We start from the raw sequence: 21,297 nt of genomic DNA on the forward strand, positions 1-21,297 counted from the left end.
CATGGCTGCACGCGCAGTCCAACGCGTCGTCCTTGCGCAGCTGCGAAGATGATGCTCCCAAGGGAAAGATGCATGCTGCGCTCACAGATGCGAACAAATCACAGTTAAAGCTGGTACGTGGACGCGCTATCGCCGAGCAGTTTCCTTGGAGCTCCCCACCAATTGCAAATAATGTAATCTCGGTCTCGTTTTCGCAGACATAGTTGCCTGAGATTACCGGCCTAAGGTGGCCTTTGAACTATGCGAACGGTGGTGCCGGAGATTTTATCGATCAGCAAACTTTTGCATTTGGCGAGCGATCTCTTGGAATGTCAGAAGATAGGCATGGACTGGGATTGCGCGGATCGAGTGACATGTGCGCTGATAATTGCAGTGACATGCTCATTTTCCCTAGTGGCGATCTCAAGTGGCTCAGCAACGAATCCAGCCACGATCAGCAGTGAGAGCTCTACAATGCGTGCAGCAATTCCTCATCGTTCGACACTTGTTCTACAGTGCTTCGATTGACGTAGATGGCTTTGGTGTCGCTCGAGGGTTGACTCCACCTGGTGGACATTCGGTTGCAGATCTGCCACGAGCTTGTCTGGTGCTCATGCACGACGACAACCGATCTTCCATTGCCACAAGAACGCAACGTCACTGGCTAGGATTTTGTGCAGCTTCGGAACTGCGAGATATAGCAGCGTAGTCATAGCCGAAATTTGAAAGTGGCAATGCAGACCCGACTTGTGAGGTAGCTGGTGGTTTAGGCCGAAGCGAGAGTAGCGGATGGTCGAAAGCGCGGTAACAGCCTGACGATGCCGTCATACGTCGTTGTCACTCCAGTGCGCGTCGCAGGACGAGTGCGGCGCAAGCTGTGTGGCGGGCACGACATACCGAGAAGGTCAGGGTCCTGGGCTGCCGAAGGTCAGGTGCAGTAGTATACCCACCGTGACTGCGCAATGGTACAAAGCCAGGGCGTGAAGAGTTGGTCTCTGCTGCCACCGGCTGATTCATTCTCCATCCGCAGCTGTTGCTGTTGCTGCTGCTGAGTTACGACCAACATGAGTGTGTTTAGCGGTGGCAGTTGTTGCAATGTGCGCATTTAGTCGACAGCGGGCGAAAGAAGACGGAATCAGCGCTGTGTGCTGGTGATAGGTGGCCGGGTCAAGCAGCATAGACAAGGGCCCGGAAGACGGCGATGGGGAACTTTGCAGGCCGTGGTCATGCGGCGCTATGTGTGGATGGTTCCTTAGGCGACCCATGCCACGAGCTAGCGCGTACGCTAGCTTTCTACCCCAGATCTAGAAGAAGCTAGCCTCCTTTCCTGCCGTCGTCCGAGCTCTGCAGGCTCAACCTTGAATTTCCTGGGGAAGTTTGCAGGTCTCGCAACCCTCACCGATGTCAGCGCAAGCAGCTACCCGTCTGTGTGTGTGCAAAAGCAACTGTAGTTGGCCGAAGATGCTGAGTGAAATGCTGGTGTTGCGTAGCGTGCTGTCAGTAGTTGCCCGTTCCCATAGCCGGGCGCTTGACGGCAGCAGATACATGGGTCGTGTATGCGCGCCCCATTTGTTGTGCGCGCATCTCGCAGCACCGTCGTCGTTCGTCGGTCTCTGTGACAGGCTCTTGAAACTCCATGTCGGGAGGCAGAGCATGGTTGTGCCTAGACATGTGCAATCTTCAGGAACGAGCAGCGATGGTATTGTCCTGTGCTAATTAATATGGAACCCGCAGGCCATTGGAGCTCGACAATCTATCTGGGCCAGGCGAAATGAAGCCGGACCTGTCTGGAATGTATTATTGATGCAGCGGCTTCATAGTTGCGACCGACTCGACTAATACAGCAGGCCATGTGTTGTAGAGTAGCTGGTGGAGAGGACGAGTTGATACTGAGCCGAGGCCGTAGCTGTGGGCCCCTGGCGCACTTGCTGCAGCCAAGCCACGCACGGAGCATCTTGAAGGCGACGGTGCTGATCGCAGACGCACATCGCTGCCTCTTGCGACCAGCATGTAGAGGCGAGGGTAGAGCAGCGGAAGTACTCCGGAGCAGACCCCTGCGCCAGACAGGCCGTTTGCTGGAGGATCCACTCTGGCAGAGGGCCCTGGTGCTTGCAGGCCCGTCGAACGACCTGGGGGCGCTGGCCAGTTGCATGACACACTGGCCGCTTAGCTCCAAAACTTTACGAGCCGTGAAGTCTGGGGATCTGCTTACAATTCTATAACGCCGCCTGCGCCGTGCCTGTTCTCAACGTCTCCAACGGACATCGCCACAGTCTGTCAGTGTCCAGCTTGCTCGGTGTACTTGTCGACTCTCGCTGCCCGTCTCCCGTTGGCAGCTCTCGTCCCGCGAACCTTGGCCCGTGCCCGATTCCCCAGACTCGGCCTGCTTCTGCATCTCTGACCAATCGTTGCGCGGTCGCCCAATTGCTCTTCCCGGCACCGAAGGTTGTGTCTGCGCTGTAATCTAGCCTTTTGGGCCGTACCAGCAAAAAGCCGCCGGCGCCTCGAGCAGCACCGCTGGTACAGACGCTTACATCAAGGCTGGACCCTCGTGCTCAACCACCTGCCGCTGCCACTGCTTACCACAGCTCCCGCACTGGCTCTACGCACGCCCGGGACCAGCGGTAGACGACGTACGTACGCCGCCGACCTATGTACGGACCGATCCAACCTACTCACACGTCTGTTCCCCTGGCTTCTTCCTTCACTCAGCATAGACTTGCTCTTGTTGCGAGGCCTTGCAGTATCCTTAACTTGCCCACCTTCAACCCAGCTCGACCACACCTGGCAATTGACCTTTGCTGTAGACTAGCCACTGTCATCCGAAGCTCCAATTCCATCCTAATATCCCATTGCCACGAGCTTCCCCTCGGCAACGCTGCGTATACAAGCTCATAGACGCTCATTTCGCAGCAGAGGCCTGTACAAGGTACTGTCTCCACTCCTCTGCCCGATCATGTGGCATCACTCGCTGACATGTACATGTGTGTGCTGGCAGTCTCTTTGTATCGATACATTCTTGATTGCGTCGCTGAGCTTCTTGTCTCCGCAAGCTCCAGCGAGCTCGACCCTGGTAGCACCCACAGCCCGCTGTCAGGTACTTTGAGGCGGCGTGCATCATCCCATCCGGCTATTGGCTCGTCTGCAAGCTTCGCCAAGGCGGTTTTGTTGTTGTTGTCGTGGACGTGGTTGGAGTCTTACCATCAACGTACACGATCATGGCCAAAGTAGAAAGCACGAGCCTGCCAGGCCCCGCGAACTCGCCGGGCGACGACTCCAACGGCTCAAGCAACACCAGCAGCTGTGAGTAGCAACGAGCGCCAATCAACGCCACGATCGATAGCTAACGGCCAGCGCTAACCGCAGCTTCAGCCTCGACCGCAAAGCCCGAGACTTCCTCGCCCACGGTCCAGTCCTTCCCTCCACCCAAAAACGACAAGCCCCGGCCTCACGTTTGCACGACATGCACGCGCTCGTTTGCACGCCTCGAGCATCTGAAGCGCCACGAGCGATCACACACAAAGGAGAAGCCCTTCGAATGCCCCCAGTGCACGAGATGCTTCGCGCGGCGCGATCTCCTCTTACGACACCAGCAGAAGCTCCACCAGCAGGGCGCCACCAACACACGGCCCCGGAATGGACGTAGAGAAAGCACGACCGGCCTGCCACCCAACTCGACCGCTCGCGTACGCAAGAACTCAATCTCCAGCAACGCCGGCGCTGCCAAGGGCAATGCCAACATGATGAGGCCGCGCGCCAACACCATCAGTCACATCGACCCGAGCGCCCTCAACAGCTTCCTGGCCACACATGGAACCTCGATAGCTGGCAGCAGGGGCGGCCATCCCGGGCATTCACAACATTCAAGTCTGTCGGGCATAAGTCAGCTCGACTACAGGGGCATATCGACAGCTGTCGGCAACCACGGCCAGCATTCAGGTCTACCAAGACTAGACACCCATCTGGGATTCGGCATGGGCGGCGGCCTTCGCACAGCTCCCATTCCAGGCATGGCTGGGCCTGACGACCATGAGCTTGAGAAGTTCTTCGGCTCGTCAGCAGCTTCCACCATCAACCCGAACCAGCTGCACCACTTCAACGGAGGCATCGCACTTCCGCAATCGCCCTTTAAGCAATTCGCCAACCCCTTTGCTGGTAACAACCCCATCGAGGAAGACGATTTCGGTTGGGGCATGGGCATTGACAGCTCCATGGTCTTCACTGGTGCCAATGAGTCAGCGCTCGACGGCTCATCGCCATCAGCCATCAGCACCGCGAGCCAGGGTGGTTTCAACGATATGATGCTAGACGGCTCAAGTCAACCGCACTCAGCAGCCATGTGGCACAACCCCCTAGTCACACATACCAGCATCAACCCATCCGCCTTCTCACTCGATGCCATGGCTCCTGTCTTTCCCGAGCTCATGATGGACACTAGTACTTCTTCTCAAGAGCTCAGGAACCATGGCGTCCAGAACGATTTCTACTCTTCTACACCACCTCCTTTAGCGGCCATGAGCCCTTCAGCTGGTATACCCGGTATGCCGAATCAGTACTTTCAGATGCCCATGACATTCGCTTCTGATGCCCGCAGCATATCATCTTCCTCCTTCAACGGGAGCGCAAGACACAGCTCTGTATCATCATTTTCTACTGAAACAATCACAGACTCTACGCGGCAAGCTATGATGTTCAACTTGAGCCAAGCTATGGGGTACGGTCACGGAGCTCAACGGAGATTCTCCCAACCGGCCATCAGCTCGCCCCTGTCGAATGGTACCACAAAGCCCTCGGCACAGGCCGGTATACTCCCAAGTACTATCGACATTCAACGCTACGTCAACGCATATATCCATTATTTCCACCCCCACTTGCCCTTCTTACACATTCCCACGCTTTCCTTTGATACCCCAGCATACACATATCAACTTCGTTCCGCCGGAAACTACAACCAAGACACCATGGTCGGTGGTGGCGGCTGTCTTATTCTTGCCATGGCTGCGATCGGCGCATTGTATGAATTCGAGCAAAATGTTGCAAAAGAACTCTTCGAGGCCGCTAAGAAGCTGATCCTCTTCTACCTTGATGAACGCCGCAAAGCTGGCCTTTCCGCCGTCAATGGATCCAATGCCGCAAACGACCACATCAACAAGCCACCACTCTGGTTGGTGCAAGCCATGCTGCTCAACCTGATCTTCGGCCACAACTGTGGCGACCGACAGGCCGCCGAGGTTGCGAGCACTCATTGCGCAGCGCTTGTCAGCCTCGCAAAAGCTGCTGGATTGGATAAACCCACCGCTCCAGAGCAAACGTCTTCTAGTCCACCCAATCACACAAATGGCGACAATCTAGATATGTCTGATGGATCGCCCTCGCAGTACGACCACAATGCAGACAGCGTGAATGAGCATGCTCAATGGATTCAGTGGAAGAAGATTGAAGAGCGCAAGAGGACGTACTTTGCCATCTTCTCCATGTCGAGCCTGCTTGTTTCTGCCTACGCGCATTCACCACGTATCTTGAACTCGGAGATACATCTGGATCTTCCATGTGAAGAGGATCTCTGGTCCGTCGACAATCCTCAAACATGGGTGGCTATGGGAGGGCCAATGATTGCGCAGACTCGCGGGTTGTCCTTCATTTCGGCCATGACATACCTACTCGAGGCTAGCTCACGAAACACCACCTCACGGATGCGGAGTTCTTACGCTCAAGCTTTCGCAGGCGGTCAGCCAATGAGCGGACCTTCTGAGAGTGACATTCGACCCAGCACGTTCGGTTGTTATGTGCTGATCAACGCCATGCATGTCTACATCTGGGAAACTAGGAACAGGCACAGCGGACGTCTATGGAAAGCACAGGAGACCGAGGCAATGCATGCCCAGGTAGAGCCCGCTCTCAAGGCCTGGCAGGTTGCTTGGAGGGCCAATCCGAACCACAGCATCGAGCGACCCAGCCCGTTCGGTCCTCTGTCTGCTGACTGCATACCACTACTGGACTTAGCCTACGTCAGACTTTTTGTGAACCTTGCACGCGCTAAGGAGCTTTTGTGGCAGCGTGATTTCGACGGAATGGCAAATGAGCTCGCTAGAGGCATCGACATCATTGGTCAAGCTGACGGGACACCCGAGAGGTTTGCATCCATGGATCTCAGTGGAGGTTCTCCCGGCCAGATGGGTTCGCAAGATCACATTAGCCCCGGACATGCGAATGGCTTCTCCAACTCACAGTCTTCAAAGCGAGAGAGACATCTCCGAAAGGCAGCTTTCTACGCTGCTGACTCCCTTTCCATGGCCGAAAAAATGGGCGCTTCTTATGCCGACTTCACAGCTCGGGAACTACCCAGCTCATCCGCGTTGTGTACCTTTGACTGCGCCCAAGTTCTTGCCGAGTGGGTTGCAACTGTTCAAGATCGTGTCGGTCGTCATATGGGCGTGCTTGGCAGAGACGAGATTGATTTCTCGAGCGTGCCAGCGGTTGTATTGCTTGAAGAAGAAGACATCAAGTTGCTACAGAAGATATCCGACATCCTTCATCAGGCAGACATGAAACTGGCTTATGACATCTCTTCCAACAACCTACCGATGCTTGGTGGTCTTTCCAACCTCGGGCATTGCGGTTATGGTACAAAGTTGCTGATGGTGACGGCTTACATGCTTTCAAAGGGGGCTGTTTGGCCTGGTAAGTCTATTACATTGAATTATCCATGGCACTTGCTAACAATGTTTTAGTCACGCATGTTCAAGCTCGCGCACTCGAATCGCACGCCCACCATATCAGCCAGCGCGCAGAAAACTCGCTTCATATACAGTAAATATCTGTTCGTTCTGGACCTGTACAGTACCATGCTTCTTTCAGCTGTCGGTCTTCATAACGGTGTTGTCACCGACGATCACAGCCTCATTTCTCTGATGGATCTTCTTGTATAGCTTACTTCCTTACTCTGGACTGGCTGCACTGTTTTTGTGGCTTAGCGGTATTCGAAGTTGCACTTCTCTTGGAAACATTGAACTAATGTGAAAAAGCTCTCGGACACGTGCAGATAGCATAACGTCCACCCCCTCTTGACGGCATCATTACCAATGGTGCTATTCCTCTTCGTTTCTTTTCTTTGGGCGTTTTGCACAGGATGCGCGGCGCTTCCCTTTGTTTTGCATCTTCCGAGCCTCTATGGTAACCTTTTCTGCACAAATGGTGCTGCCTATGGAGTCGTATTGCTGGCAAGCAATAACGCCTCAAGCGGCTAGGATTGTACTGCACTAAGAGACGATGCTACGAACAATCCTTACGAGAACTCTGGATTCGGGTATACGGTATGGGTGGGCGTATCGGGGACAATGGGTCAAAAAGTTAATTTTGATCACGCAGACAGAAGAACGTCGCTACAGACGAATGAAAAGAACATACATCACTCTTTGCCTTCCTCTTCCACGCTTAGTCTTTCCGTGACATGTCACTGGTGCTTCAAACAACGCTTCTACGCGGTACGCCCAATGCCATGTGCACATTCCCCAGACGTTTTACACTGTCGCGCTAGTGGATGGCTAACAGCTATAGCGTCTGGCGTTGTTCTCGAACCAGATCTTTTTACTGCAGCGCGGCGACGCCGTTTGGACCCAAACATAGCTAGAAAGCCACCTGAGCAGAAATCAGATCTGGAGCCGATCTATGCAGTACAGCCAGATCGGCTATCTGTCGGAAAGCCGCTTGTCTCACTCCTGAATTCTGCAACTCAATGCGATGAACCACAGGCCCTGACTCTCCCACTGCACATGTAGAACCTACGATAATCCCTCTAGATCGGCCCAGCACTTTGTCACCACCACCATTCCGGTCTAAGCCTCACAGCCTCATTCACCTATCCCAAACTGTGACCACCATACTAGCATTTAGAGAGAGGGCAAAAAAACCGCTCGTATGCAGATCGAGCCTAGCCAGAACAGTCACTTAGTCCCCGTCGGCAACACGTGTCCGAGACAGTTGCAGTAGCAAGGCTTGACACGCAGCGCCTTTTACGGACGCCCGCGGATGCGCTCGGATGGTCGATCTGGAAGACACCGCCGCCGTCGCCGCCGCATGAGCGTCGGAGTCTTCTCCGGATTAGAAAGGCCGATCATGGGACCGGAATAGCTTCTGGTATGCTCTAGGCAACAGGGTCAGGGTTCGGGGAGAGAGAAATGGAGGGCCACGCTGTTCCTGGATTGAAAGACCGGCTTGGTACGTTTCTTGATGTTCCATCGTGGGTATGGGTAGGGCCGATGTGTTGCGCGGCATCACGGCACAGAGGCGGAATGGGTAATGATGGGTAGCGTAGGATTATATTGATTACGATAGCAAAAGCATGAGATAGAGAGATTGGCGCATGCTTGAGGGATAGTCGTTTATTTCTTTACGCTCATAGGTAGTGTAGGTGTTGTGTGCGCGAGATTTGGGTAGTTTCTTCAGCATGCGGTGGGCGTGCTGGACTGCGCGTTATCTAACTGCGACAACTGAAGATCAAATCCCACGTCTAAACCCCGTGATATTTACTTTCTCTCGATTACAAATCGAGTCTCAGCGAAGGATGAGGTGTACTGTGTAAGAGCCATCGTTCGCGACTACCTGCCACGAGATGCGCATGATGGCGCGTGACGCGTTGATTGGCTGATTTTGGAGCTTGGGTCGCGTACACCTTCCAATCTCACTCATCCTTCATGACAACCACAATCGCAATATCATCTATACAGCGCGCTTACCAGCAACGTTGATTGAGAACCGGCGCAGCAAAGAATTCCGCAGTATCTATCGCGAAGATGTCACGACCAGCAGCGCGTAAAGCTGCACCCAAAGGGGAATACATCGAGACTGTATGTCTGGCTCCCCATAACGACCAACATGAACAACTATCCCATATACCCAGTGCTGTTTGCCATTACCACCATATCCACTGCATCGGCTATCCATGGTTGCCTGTCGTATCACTCGTTTCATACTAACTCCTCTCCACAGGACTCTGGCAACAAAGTTTCTAGGCGAAGCGCCATTACTGGAACAGCCAACATCACACTAGGAGGCCGCACCGTCATCATGGCAGACGTTCAGCTGCGCGGCGACCTTCACCCCACACGCTCTGCACCCTCTTCTTCAGGGAAAGATGTAACGCCGACTAGCATCAGCATCGGGCGGTGTACGGTGATTAGCCAGGGAAGCGTGATTAAGCCACCCAGTCGGATTAGCAGAGGCCAGGTGCATTATTACCCTATGAAGATTGGGGATAATGTTTTTGTTGGTATGTCAGCATCATTCTTCTCATTCGTCCATACTGCATCTCGTCTGAGACGAGGTATGTTTTGCTAATGGGTGTACTGAACAACCTGCATAGGACCAAACTCGACAATACAAGCTATCTCCATCTCCTCACACGTGCATATTGGTCAGAATTGCAGCATCGGTGCCTTCGCCATTATTAAGGAAAACGTCAAGATACTACCGCATACTGTCGTGCCACCAAATATGGTCATCGCATCGGGATCTGTGGTTGGCGGCCAGCCAGCAAGGGTAGTAGGAGATGTAGGTGAGGGATGGGGTGTTAGTGGAGGAGGCGGTGGTGGATTGGGCGTTGGCGGAGGTGGCGAGGAGAAGTGGGTTGAAGGCGGAGATCTGAGGGAGCTGGTCAGGAGTATTAGATGATAGGGCATGCGAGTATTCATGAGAGATGTACTACAAGGATTGGGAACACGAGATGAGGATTTGTGGCGAAGGGAAAGTTGAGATGATATCCGCATGCATGAGCATGTGTTCTCCGGGAATGGCGCTATGAAGTTTTCAGTGTCTCCAAACAAGGGGACTACCATGTGAAGATTAGATTCTATCCCAAATACTTACAAAGTTGTAAGTAGATGAGCCAGTACGCGACATGTCACCTATCCACATGTCTTGCAAGACTTGACAACGACTCTGTAACTCGCTAATGCCACTGACATGTCATTCTATCCTTTGATATATGCCCCACAAATGATCTCTTCCTAATGAGGTGGGCGCAAAACGTTCGGTAGCAGAGACGTGACGAATGAAAGAGTATGGAATAATCCGATCGCAAGAGTCATTCGCAACATCCAGCGCGTTGCTCTTGTTCCCGTTATAGCTTGACGTCACTGTTGTGGCATTACCAAGATTGTGATCGTCCTCTGGTCATACTGTACTTGTCTACACGAGATCTCCACTGAATCGATTCGCATCGCTGCCCAATCTGCAAATGAATCGCAGCATCTATATGGCCGAGATCACCTCGGTGCACGTGGCGCTTGCATCGTTCGCAGCGAAGCGTCTCCATTCTCTATCTTAGCTGGCAATAAAGGGCCGTATATATATATTACTAGCTACACCATTTCTTGGTTCTTTTGCGGTGTGGCCTCCATGGTAGTCAGCTCAAACTCCCTTTTCTGATAGATACCCTGAGTGTCCCACGAGTCGGGATACGCCTCGCTTTTAGTGTCAACAGTACTTCGTCCATTGGAGTAGATTTGCGCTTTGTGCGTAGATTTAGTGCCGATAGTCGGGCCGGGACCGAAGCCGAAGCCGAAGAGAGATGGGGCTCTGTCTGATGTTAGTGATTTTATGATTATGAGAGCAGCAAGTGAGGACGTACCGGCTACGTAGTTGTGTCCCTTCTGTAGTGGATGCCAGCTTCTTTGATGTAAGAGAAGTCTTGATGTCCCGCAAAAGAGGTCTCAAGACAGGTATGCACTGAACAATAATAGTGCCGACGATCTCAGAAGAGTACCAAATGTTAGAGTGGGCGTTGCGCCAGTAGTACCACTCGTCCTTCTGGTTGCCTTCGTCTTTCCAACCTGTACGTACAGCGGATACGACTGCGACCAACATTCCCTATTCGAAAATCAGTGTTTGGGCTTTGAGACCGAACTAACAACGACGTACCAGACTCATCGCAACGCAAAGCCCGATCTTTTCTACTCTGCGCATGTCGAGGTTCCATGTGATAATCCAGGGAAAGACGGCAAGGATGAAATCCATGATGATGTTGTAGACATTGCCACCTTCTTTGAAGTCTTCCCTGAATTTCCAGTATATGCAAAAGTCGAGGCGGTACCAGACGTCGTAGGACGGCTTATCGCAGACTTTCGCCCATTGTAGAACGACCTTGGCCACCATGTAAGCATTCATACTGCCGATGATGAACCATAGTATCCATTGACCCCAGCTCTTTGTCAGCTTTAGCAGAGTGACAGCGAAAGCCGTTTTCGTAAGGGACTGGTTGATCAGGGTTCCACAGGAAGTAATGCTGACGAGTATGTGCATGCGGTCGTTCCACTCGTCCACTACATAGCCCGTGGCGTACTCGGTGGTTATGATGGCGTTGTTGGCAGCTAGTATGACCTATAGTACTATCAGCTTCCATCGTTCATCGACAATACGCATGCTTACCCATGAGACAAGGAGAATGCGGTCATCCCACCAGAGACCATGGCGACGAGTGATCTTGATCCATATCCGAAGCGCAAGGAAGAGCGATGCGCCGGCGAAGAGGGTCCATAACCCAATGTTCAGCTGAAGTGAAGGATCCACGTAATGGTGACCAGAATCATCGTGGTTTCGACGGGAGATCATCTTTTACCCAACGATCGATACGGGATACGGCATAGAAGCGAAATGAAGAAAAACCAAAAAGAGCGTGATGTAGTCGCAGACCTACAAAGTTTAAAGAACGAACGAACGAATGCTCCAGCACTCTACACTAGGTGACCGGGGTGGTGAGGTGAAGGAACGACAGACAAAAAGCGCCGCAAAGTGCGAAGCGGCACAGCTAGATCAATCTCTGCACATCCCCGTGCAAGGATTACACGGCTTTCCTGTGGTTAGTATTGATCACAGCCCAGCCATCATCAATCTGCTTGAGATTCCAGACTCGGAGGTTTTGAAATGAGTCCCATCCAGCAGGACAATTGGTGGAACCACTATTCCGGTTGTAGTCAAGCCCCGGGCACCGTCACACGATAACAGCTGCAAAATCCGATGGATCCTGGGGAAGGTCGTATTTGCTAACTGAAATAGAAACTAGCTGATGAGGCGCACATGGCGTGGGCTGACGCGGGAAGCTCCCCGTTGTTTGGACCCGTTGGAAGAAGAAACAGAAATTGTTCGTGAAGTCTTTAAGCGATGGTTTGACATGGTTTGACATATAGATCAACGTTGGTCATAGCTACTGCCACGCGGTATGACAAGGTTTCACAGATATGCGAAACATGGAGAATGCCGTGTATATATCGCAAAGACGTACGAGCGTTGCTGCGAACTGACCAAGTGCCGAATGCGCCACTGCAACTGTGTACTGGCGGAGAATTCGCAATCCTGAGTAATCCCTGGAGCGGCTCGAGATTAAAGCGACGCATTGCATCACGATGTCAGCTGCGCCGAGCCGATGGTAAGGGATGGGAAGCCCCCAGGAGGACCGCAATTATGCCGTCGAGTAGTGACTAGCATCCCTAGCGCGCAGACTCTACTGTTGGGGTATTTTGGCGACGATGGACGCGAATTCGATACAATACGAGGAAGGGGAAGCGAGGAAAGGGTCGCGAGGAAGGGGGAAAGAATCCTGTTTCAAGTTGATAGATGCCAAGTCCAACAACCCACGCGCTATTCTAAAACGGGTAAGGCATATCCGAAGGCACGAAGATGAACGTCATTGTGTCGTGCGCACAATGAACAGATTCCTTTTTTCCTCTCTAACTCAAGGTCCTAGTTTCAAGGCATGCTTTGAAAAACACATCGGAGACGAGCTTGTGGTTGGCGGAGGTCGAAGTTGAACATGATGCCAAGCTCAAAGGTGTGCCTAATACCTATCTAATTGATCCTAATAGCGGGGAGATTACAATTGGAAGTGAATACAAGATTCCTCCACACTCGGGGCGTAAAGGGATGAGTACATTGTGTATTATGGAATTTGTTATTCCGTGATCCAGTCCTATTTCGTCTCTAGTTCTCTTTCTGTTTTCCTGTCAGCTTCTTGAGATGTTCGTTCCATGGTTTGGTTTTTGTAATTTGTCATTTACTCCGTGCATATGGCATGCTTCCAGGGCGTGCGATAGTCTAATGCGGCGAAGGGCATGAGTCACCTCCCATACCCATGGCTGGATAACAATCTTCTTGCCACTGACTCCGCTGTGTAATTTCTCGATACCCGCGGCGACGTTGTCCAAGCCACCGATTACTTCCGCTGGAACACCCATCAGCACACTATTCTTGGATAACTTTTCCCAGGCACCTGCCACGCGCGAGCACATGCTCATGTAACTCCGCATCCTTCGGTGCATGCGTAGAAACGATAAAATTGCGTCTTAATCACTTCGGGGAAGTCTTCGGCCTTCATTCCTGTCATAGTCAGCGGCAGTAAGGTAAGGATGTTCGCCTTTACAACTGGCTTGTCGACTGGTGCAGATATCTCGACGAGAGTGGACAATGAGAGCCTCAAGTGCGATAGTATCAACCCAGCAATGATCAAGAAGGAGATCACGGAATGCTTCAACGGTTGCTGGGTCGCTGTGGTTGAGAACATAGTCTGGACCGCGGTCGCCGAGAAGGTCAAAGCTGTGTAGTGAATCTGTACTGATGGCAGTGTATCCAGCTGCTTTCGCGCAGGAGACGGAGAAAGACTCCATGGCGGACATTCCTCCCAGATAAGGATGCTCTTGTACTGTTCACCTTCCGGTCGCGACCAGGCTGGTAGAGTGGGGCGATGCATGTTCAGTGTTGAGGTTGCGAACAGGGCCCCCGGAGGCGTGTGAGAAGCCAGAGTGACGGCATTAGCGAACTCAGCGTCGCCACTCTGGTCTGATGTTTAGTAACAAACAATCTAACAAGACTCAGCCTCCTTGATACCAAGACTTCAGACTCGACAACGATGTTGAAGTGGTGCAGGCCACTGCACTTGGCCTTCTTGTGCGAGAAGATCTTTGTGCCACGTATTATCCGCTCGCCAACAGTGGCATCGCTGACACCAGTTACAATGCCCCCCACAACGCCTGCTACGGGACTACCGAGGACTGCAGGATATTCTACAGGCATCATTGACAACTTCGCATAATTTGCATCTGCTAGTAGTATGGTGCAGGCGTGAATCTTGACAAGTACTTCGCCCTCTCCAGGCTCTACTAGATCAGCATCGCGGACACGAAACTCCCCTGTGCAGTTTCTAAAAGGCCGGCTCGGTTGCTCATTCTGGGAGCTGATGTAGATTTGCGCGAAGCTTAAAATCGAGCCGACAGTAGCGGATTCTCCTGATGGCAGGAATCTGAAAAGTCTATGACCTAAGCAGATATCGACAGTCATATCGTATTATACTTACCTAATTCTTCTTTTTTATTATTGCAGAGGCTGTAATGTTGCGTATGTAAGCTGATTGCGGACCTCGGGAAGTTTCGTAGATTGTACCTGGATACGGAAGCGGCCTCTGAATCTATTGGCTTGCAAACGAGCGATGGAAGACATCTTGAGTCGTCTTTCGCTACAGCTAGTTCACGCCATACCTCGCAGCTTCTATCGACCTTGGGGATGAACCACGATGTTTCCACTTCTCGAGAGCGGGCCAGAAGAGATGGGCAAATGACTGGGAGAGAGTGGAGTTGGCCAACGCAAACAGGCGCCGCATCACTCTGAGCTCATTTCCATTTCGCGCTTACACGCTCAACTCTTCTGTCTTATGATTCTACTCGCGAGTCGAGCTCTGGCTGGCTTTGTATGGACTGCCCTTATGCCATGTGCCCGGAGACACCATAAGTCCGGCAGTTCTTGGATCGAGGTTGTCGCTAACGGCCGCCACTGACACCGCGGCCCCTCGAAATACCGAGCCTCAAAGACAAGCTTAGCCATGAGAACTCACCTTCCGTAAGTTGTCCCATCTGAAACGCTCCGTCGGCGGAAACCGCCAGCAAGATCCAGAGATTTTACTCAATGGACTGTACACAGAGAGCACAGAGGTAGGGCCTGGGAACTTCTCTCTATGAAATAAGCGCGGAAAGCACAGTGAAGGTCCTAGAAATCTATGAACTACGTACAGAAAGCACAGAGACGTTTGCCTTTCTAGAATCAGGTACTAAATCTAACCATGAGGCTGTACAGGGCGAGGCTTCTACTGAGCTCGACGTGTGTCAGAACAACGAACTTACTTTTAAAACATCTTCCAGCGCCAAAACCAGGCACATTATCACCACAGACGCAGTGCTTCGATGCTGGCTGCAGAATTTTTGAAGTTCTGCGTCGCGGTGTCAAGACGATAGAGTTCGGGAAGTCTTCCTAAAGTGAATCCACCGATGCTACACGAATTGACCTTTCGACCAGAGAAAACGCTGTTATCCGCATTCTCATCAGTTACACTGTCTGGGGGATATACTGGCCTACACAAGGTATGAATTGTATACGATAGGTATGGTGGTATGTCAGCTGATAGCGATCTAGATTGTGATCAATTGGGTTCTCAAAACGTGACGGCTACTTTCAGTTACTCAGCGTATGGTCTAATTTGAACAACATTGGACATGGAAATTCTCTACGTTGATACAGATTTCGACTTCCATGCCCCTTCTTATTCATAGGTGCAGATCATAGGGCCGGTAAGTCATGAGAAGTGTCTCTTAACGGCCGAGTACATTCAGCTCAAAACCATGACATTGGGGTTGTGAGTATAGATTAAACTGGTTTTATATCGACTGGTGTACTTGAACTTCGGGTCCCTCGGTGATCCTCGTGTAAGGGTGCCTTTCTTTTTGTAACCTCTTCATTCTTTCCTCGGTGCTGCAAAATCACGTCTTAACCAGTATTACCTGGGTACCCATTCGTAACAAATTCTTATCTATTGTTACCATGTTGATTAGTACGACATGGTGAGTAACCCACGATTTCCACAAAGTGAACGAAATATAAATAATTGGAATTTATACAGGACCCGCACGCGAGATCCACTCGAATGAGACGAGAGATATCGAATGAATGGAGAAGCTGCGCCCCGAAACACTTCAGGCGAACTTCTTGCTCGGCCAAATTCGCCAACCAAGCTTCCTACCTCACTGGAGTGAGCATTTTCTGGCCAGGAAAAAACTGAACTCAAATTCATCAGCCACAGCTCCCAGACTACGTAGGCAAATACCTGCTCTTTAGAACGCATCAAGTTCCCCAATATGTACGCTACTAGTATGTACTACTTAGGTAAATGAGGCGATCTTGAATACAATATGTAACATGTAAGAATCATACCCAGCACCTGTGAATTCTTCCAAAGCTCCTTGATAACAACGTCACCGCCATAAGATAGTTACTAAGTCACGGCGAGGTGCGCAAGAGTGACATGATCTATACCTACAGTCAAGGTCGACACAGACATGCTAACGGCCACCCTGAGTTGGCCCAGTTGAGTAGGCTCATCGGGTATCAGTTTCAGCATACATGAGCTGTTTTGTTCCTGGTCCTGCACATAATCATAGAACTGTGGCCTACATGCGCGTATTAGTCACACATTGCAAGCATTTCAATGAGGCGTAAACCTTCAGGATGCGTTTTCAGCATACGCATTCGAATCCTAGTGTGCTAATATCTTCTTCATGTAGCAGCTATTTTCGATGACACTCTGACACAAACCACCCTCATTCTAGTTATCAATGGCGAGCAGAAGAGTCTCGTACTTCTGCTTCCAGTAACGGACGTCACTACCACCAGTTGTAGCTCCCACACCGTTGGTATTGGAGACTTTTGCCTCAGCAAGCTCCAGCTCTAGCTTCTTGATAGTCGCTTCCCTGACCATGATGTCCTGGCGGAACTGCTCAGCCTTCTTGTAGGTGGGAAGGATATCCTTGTATTCCTTGTAGGAGCGCTGTATAGAACGTCAGTATGGGTTGATAATCGCTTGCTGTCCGGCTGCTTACCTTGGCCAAATCTGTCCACTCCCGTAGAGCGGTTTCGAGATCCTTAATCTTCTTCTCTTGATCCTCGATTGCCTCTTGATCCTTTGGAGACGAAAAGCCGACCATGGCGGATGAAGTGTTCTTGGAAGCCTTGAGGTCGTCGATCACAGCCTTGAGTTTGGTGTTTTCACCCTTGAGAAGCTCTAATGTCTGGACAGCCATACTGTCCTCCTTCATCTTGCTGAGGAGTTCTTTGTGAGCCGATTCCAGCTGCTCAACTTCGTGCTCCAGGTCCGCAACTTTCTCCAGAAGACCCTCCACCTTGGTATCGGCCTTGTTTTTCTCCTTCTTGACGGTGTCCAACTCAGTGCTGAGACTGCTGACTTGTTCGGACAGGGCAGATTTCTCACGGTTGAGCTTAGTGATCTGGTCCTCGAGGTTGGCAAGCTTGGTGAGGCGCTGCCTCAACTCGGCATTCTCCTTCTGGTGACGCTCGAGATCGATGTTCAGGCCTTCGACATGCTTGATTTGCTCGTTGAGTTTCTGAGAATACATTAGTATCATTCGTGTTAGACTTGCTATAGCATTATCGCTTACTGTAAAGGCCTTTGCATGCTCAATCGCCTGGTTGGCGTACTTCTCATTCAGCACCTTGTTCTCCTTCTTCGCCTTATCGGCATCGAGTCTGGCTGTGCTCTCGCCTCCTTTCAGCTGGCTGATCATGGCGTTCAGAGCTGTCGCCTTCTGAGTCTCCTTTGCCAACAGGTCGGCAGTCGATTTCAGCTCGGTGGTGAACCGATCAGTGATCTCCTGCTCGGAAGAGTTCATCTTAGCTTCAAGGTCCTGGACAGCTTTGCGCATGGTATCCACCTCGGCGAGAAGCTGCTTCTTGGAGTCTACAAGAGTCTCAAGCTCTTTCTCTAGACCGGTAAGTTTCTGGCGATCTCCAGCCTTTGTTGAGCGCTCCTCCTCCAACAGCTGCGAATACTTGTCGATCTCCGTACGGAGATTGCCCTTCTCGAGTGTGAGACGTGAAACACGCTCATGGAGGTCTTCGAGCTCCTTCAGCTTGTCGGCAGTTTGTTCCTTGTACGCAAGGAAAGCCTCTTGGCGCTCCAGAATGAGGTTGTGCTGGAGGTTGATCTGCGTGACGTACGGTGTTAGTTAATATCTCACAGATACGAAGGGTGGTCTGAGTGCCGCTAACCTTCTTGTGTTGGATATTAAGTTCGTCTTGTGTGTCTTTGATGGCCTCATTCACCAATGAGCTGTGGTACAGGCTCATGTTGTTGCGCTGTTTCTCAAGGAACACAGGCAGCGCTTCCTTGGCCTCACTTGCTGCAGCAAAAAGCTGTTCCAATTCATCCCAGAGCTGAGTGGTGATCGAATTGTTCGCCTCTGGTGACGCCTCACGGATCAGCTCTAGCAGTCGGCGTGTGTTGGTGATAGTGTTTGAGACAGTTCTGGAGAATTTCTTGGAGTGTTTGGCAACTTCTTCCTTCAACACATTGCCCTGGAAAATGGCGAGCTGGGCATCGGCGTTGTGCTGAGCTACGTCGAGAGCGACGGGACCGGTCTTCAAGGCGGCGATCTGCTCTTTGGTGGCCATGGCGGTATCGGCGTTGGGGACGGCAGCGACGGATGCGGATGCGGATGCGGCCAACGCTGCTTTCCTCTGTATGGGATCAGCATACATGGAGTATCCGAGAGAGACCGGGCCGCTGTAAGACTGCGCAGATGCCATTGTCGGAAGTCTTGCTAGACGCAACGGTCAGTCAGAGCTTACCATGCAAACCACGGATAACGTACCTGGAGAGCTGTTCTATGGCTTGTGATGGACGGTAGAAGATTGTAAGAGCTTGAAGCGACTCAGTTTGCAATTCTGGGGGTGCGATTTTGTTGTTGCTGGTGGGGTGAAGCTGGCACGGTGTTTATGGACAGAAAAGTGAGGGCAGTCGCGCTCCGCATCAGGGCAGCACCGAGGCTGGTGCTCTCACCACTTAAGCGAATTGGTGAGAGAGTGAGAGAGACACCAATAGATGCAGCCTAATCAAAATATGTCTCCTCACGGTGAAGTGACAATCAAAGGAAATACATGTATCAACTACGCCCACCTACTAGGTAGGCAGGCGAGACTGCCGTCACCTTTTCTCACTTTAGCACAGTGGTTCAAGAGACCTATCCATGTTGAGACTACAAAGTTGATAGCAGCAGACATCGATGCACGCCAAACAAGGGAAAAATCGAACGCCACCCCTGTAGTTGCCCAGGCAGAGTGCCGCCATACAAGGAGGATTAGTTGCTCTTCCTGTAGTCGCCTGAGCAAGGTGTTCGATTTTTCTCTTGTATGGCGTGGATGTGAACATATTGTCATGGAAGACTGTGATGCGAAAGACATGGTTGGCTGTCGGCCAGGCTGGAAGGTGAAAACTCCAAACAACACGAGACATAACAAGGACCAGAAGAGGGTGAGATATGATTACTGGTGAAGATGTGAGAATTGGTCTCTGGAAACAATAGCCTTAAACGACGACTCTTATCGTTCTTGAAGCAGCCAGTTGATGGCATCACCAGATATGCTCAGCTTCGGGTATCCATTGGCGATGGCAATTTCTCGGATGTACTGATCGTACGTTATTATGGAGGTATGACGGGATTGGCAATCGCAAAAGACCGACTAGACAGGTTTGACTTGTGGAAAGAGTAGGATGTGCAATCTCCTCCAGGACTTTTCCTTGTCGTCTCCACAGCCCGCCAAGCTGCATGTGCAACCAAAGACGGGATAGCACCATGGCTAACTCAGAATTCGATCAACTCCCCCTCAAAGAAACAAAGAATGCTGACGGAGCTGGTGGCAAGACACGGCTTAAGCCTCGGTTACTGAAGTTGACACAAAAAGCAAAAGGCGCGTCATGAAGCTCGCCTGTCAAACTAGGAAGACGGGTCAAGTTCCCATTCGACATTCACTGTGTGACGGTCACCTCGGTTGGAGATGGGCCAGGGGGCCGATTGCAGTTCGTCGTGGCAGGCGTGCAGAGGAGGGCACATTTCGGTTTTGATCGAGTCGACGCAAAGGTGGGAAGGTGGGAAGGTGGGACATGCAGCAAGTTCCAGACACTTAGGCTCCCGGATACCCGCGCAAGACACGGTCCACCCCTTTGACGAGTGTTGGAACGGAGCTAGTTCACTGTGGTTTGGGTGAGGCTCGTGGAATGTGTTGCAGTGGGTCGAACGAATAGGGGGCTCCTGTCTATTTATCCACCTGCGCATGGGGAATGGCCGGTTGAGCGCACACGAGTGGGGGTTGGAGCATGCCAGCGCGAGGCGAGACTGGTGAGTTGAGGTGAATAGGGCCGTAGAGCAGGCTCAGTGCAGAGGCACGATCACAGGCAGGTGGGAAGAACGGCCGAATCGTGGCGTGTGGGACAAGCATTGGAGGGTTTGGGGTGGGTCCACTCTCGGAGGTATGGTTGCGGAAAGAGCCGCCATACAGTGCCTGAAACACAGCTTAAGCTGTGCCTAGGCATCTACTCGCCTGCCCTGCAGCTTCTGCGGTCACTTCGACATGGAAGCATGAATGCATTTGGACGAGGAGACTGGCAAGAGCTGGCGTTGCAAGGGCACGAGCCGGCAGAGATGGCTAGCCATGTTGCACTCGCCTGGTGCCCTGCTAGCAGCAGCGTACGATATCGGCATGCCCCCCGCCCCCCTACCGCGGACCAGTGAAACGTTGAGACACCGGCAGAGGTCCAAAGCATCAGGTTGGGGAGCGACATTCTAGTCATGTTTCAATGCGGCGGCAGCAGGCTTCCTAGCCTGGAGGGGGGGAGCCTTGTACAGTAGTAGACTTGTATGTAGCGGGAATCGATCGTCACGCCAACCTCCCGTCTCGTGGCTTTCACGTCGACCATCACGTTGCTGTCGCAGATCGCAGCCCAAAGCAGCCTGGACATCCGAACGCGTCGGGCCTGCGCACGCTCAACCTGCCGTGTCGCGGGAAAGACATTTAATATCACCCTACCCGCCCAGCTGGGTCCGCGAACGGTGCAGATCAGGGATTCTTCGGCAAAGCACCAGGGCACGTTATTTCTTGCACCAGCTCCAATGCCGTCCCGGCTGTTTCTGTCATCTTGTTAGCTTCTGAGTAGTGCATAGTGTCTCGTTTGCTGTGCATGTTCACTGACATTGATTTTTTTGCTTCTTCGTCCCTCGTTCTGTCGCGCACCCCATTGCCTAGTTGCCCTCACTAGCACCCTCCACAGCACCAGGCGACTGCATCCCCCTCCCCCAGCGTCCGGTAGCGTCACCCTCCTTGATTCCAATTACAGACGCGAGCCACGCAACGCTAAGACTATAGCTGACCCCCACAAGTAGGCCTCGACTGCAACTTTTGCTGCTAGCCTCGCTGTATGCTCGTCGCCCATCTCTA

At 52.0% G+C, this 21,297-nt stretch overlaps 4 protein-coding genes across 4 annotated transcripts; 2 read left to right on the top strand and 2 right to left on the bottom strand.

The window, feature by feature from the left end:
• Positions 1 to 3,197: 3,197 nt before the first annotated feature.
• ACET3X_002359 (uncharacterized protein) lies at positions 3,198 to 6,793 on the top strand (the record flags this gene model as incomplete). Its single annotated transcript, XM_069449093.1, has 3 exons — positions 3,198 to 3,282; positions 3,346 to 6,660; positions 6,711 to 6,793. 3 exons carry the CDS (start codon positions 3,198 to 3,200, stop codon positions 6,791 to 6,793), a joined length of 3,483 nt encoding a protein of 1,160 aa, XP_069308906.1.
• A 1,978-nt stretch (positions 6,794 to 8,771) lies between these two features.
• On the top strand, positions 8,772 to 9,648 carry ACET3X_002360 (uncharacterized protein; the record flags this gene model as incomplete). The annotated part of the gene is made up of 3 exons (XM_069449094.1): positions 8,772 to 8,825; positions 8,968 to 9,247; positions 9,341 to 9,648. The coding sequence occupies 3 exons, from the start codon at positions 8,772 to 8,774 to the stop codon at positions 9,646 to 9,648; spliced, it is 642 nt and encodes a 213-aa protein (XP_069308907.1).
• Positions 9,649 to 10,319: 671 nt separating this feature from the next.
• ACET3X_002361 (uncharacterized protein) lies at positions 10,320 to 11,735 on the bottom strand. Its single transcript, XM_069449095.1, has 4 exons — positions 11,404 to 11,735; positions 10,897 to 11,355; positions 10,607 to 10,845; positions 10,320 to 10,554 (listed from the first exon to the last, which is right to left on the bottom strand). Exons 1-4 carry the CDS (start codon positions 11,584 to 11,586, stop codon positions 10,338 to 10,340), a joined length of 1,098 nt encoding a protein of 365 aa, XP_069308908.1. The 5' UTR covers positions 11,587 to 11,735; the 3' UTR covers positions 10,320 to 10,337.
• A 4,880-nt stretch (positions 11,736 to 16,615) lies between these two features.
• ACET3X_002362 (uncharacterized protein) lies at positions 16,616 to 18,612 on the bottom strand (the record flags this gene model as incomplete). Its single annotated transcript, XM_069449096.1, has 4 exons — positions 16,616 to 16,837; positions 16,890 to 17,411; positions 17,466 to 18,011; positions 18,076 to 18,612. The coding sequence occupies 4 exons, from the start codon at positions 18,610 to 18,612 to the stop codon at positions 16,616 to 16,618; spliced, it is 1,827 nt and encodes a 608-aa protein (XP_069308909.1).
• Positions 18,613 to 21,297: the final 2,685 nt, after the last annotated feature.

Source organism: Alternaria dauci, chromosome 2, assembly GCF_042100115.1.
Source record: "Alternaria dauci strain A2016 chromosome 2, whole genome shotgun sequence".
Classification (NCBI taxonomy): Eukaryota; Fungi; Ascomycota; class Dothideomycetes; order Pleosporales; family Pleosporaceae; genus Alternaria; species Alternaria dauci.

What these genes read in the sequence shown, in the direction of transcription:
- ACET3X_002361 (XM_069449095.1), bottom strand. Translation starts at nt 11,586, where the DNA reads ATGATCTCCCGTCGAAACCACGATGATTCTGGTCACCATTACGTGGAT. An exon ending in GCATTCTCCTTGTCTCATGG is followed by an intron (nt 11,356 to 11,403) that starts GTAAGCATGCGT and finishes ATAGTACTATAG; the next exon opens with GTCATACTAGCTGCCAACAA. An exon ending in GGGACACAACTACGTAGCCG is followed by an intron (nt 10,555 to 10,606) that starts GTACGTCCTCAC and finishes AACATCAGACAG; the next exon opens with AGCCCCATCTCTCTTCGGCT.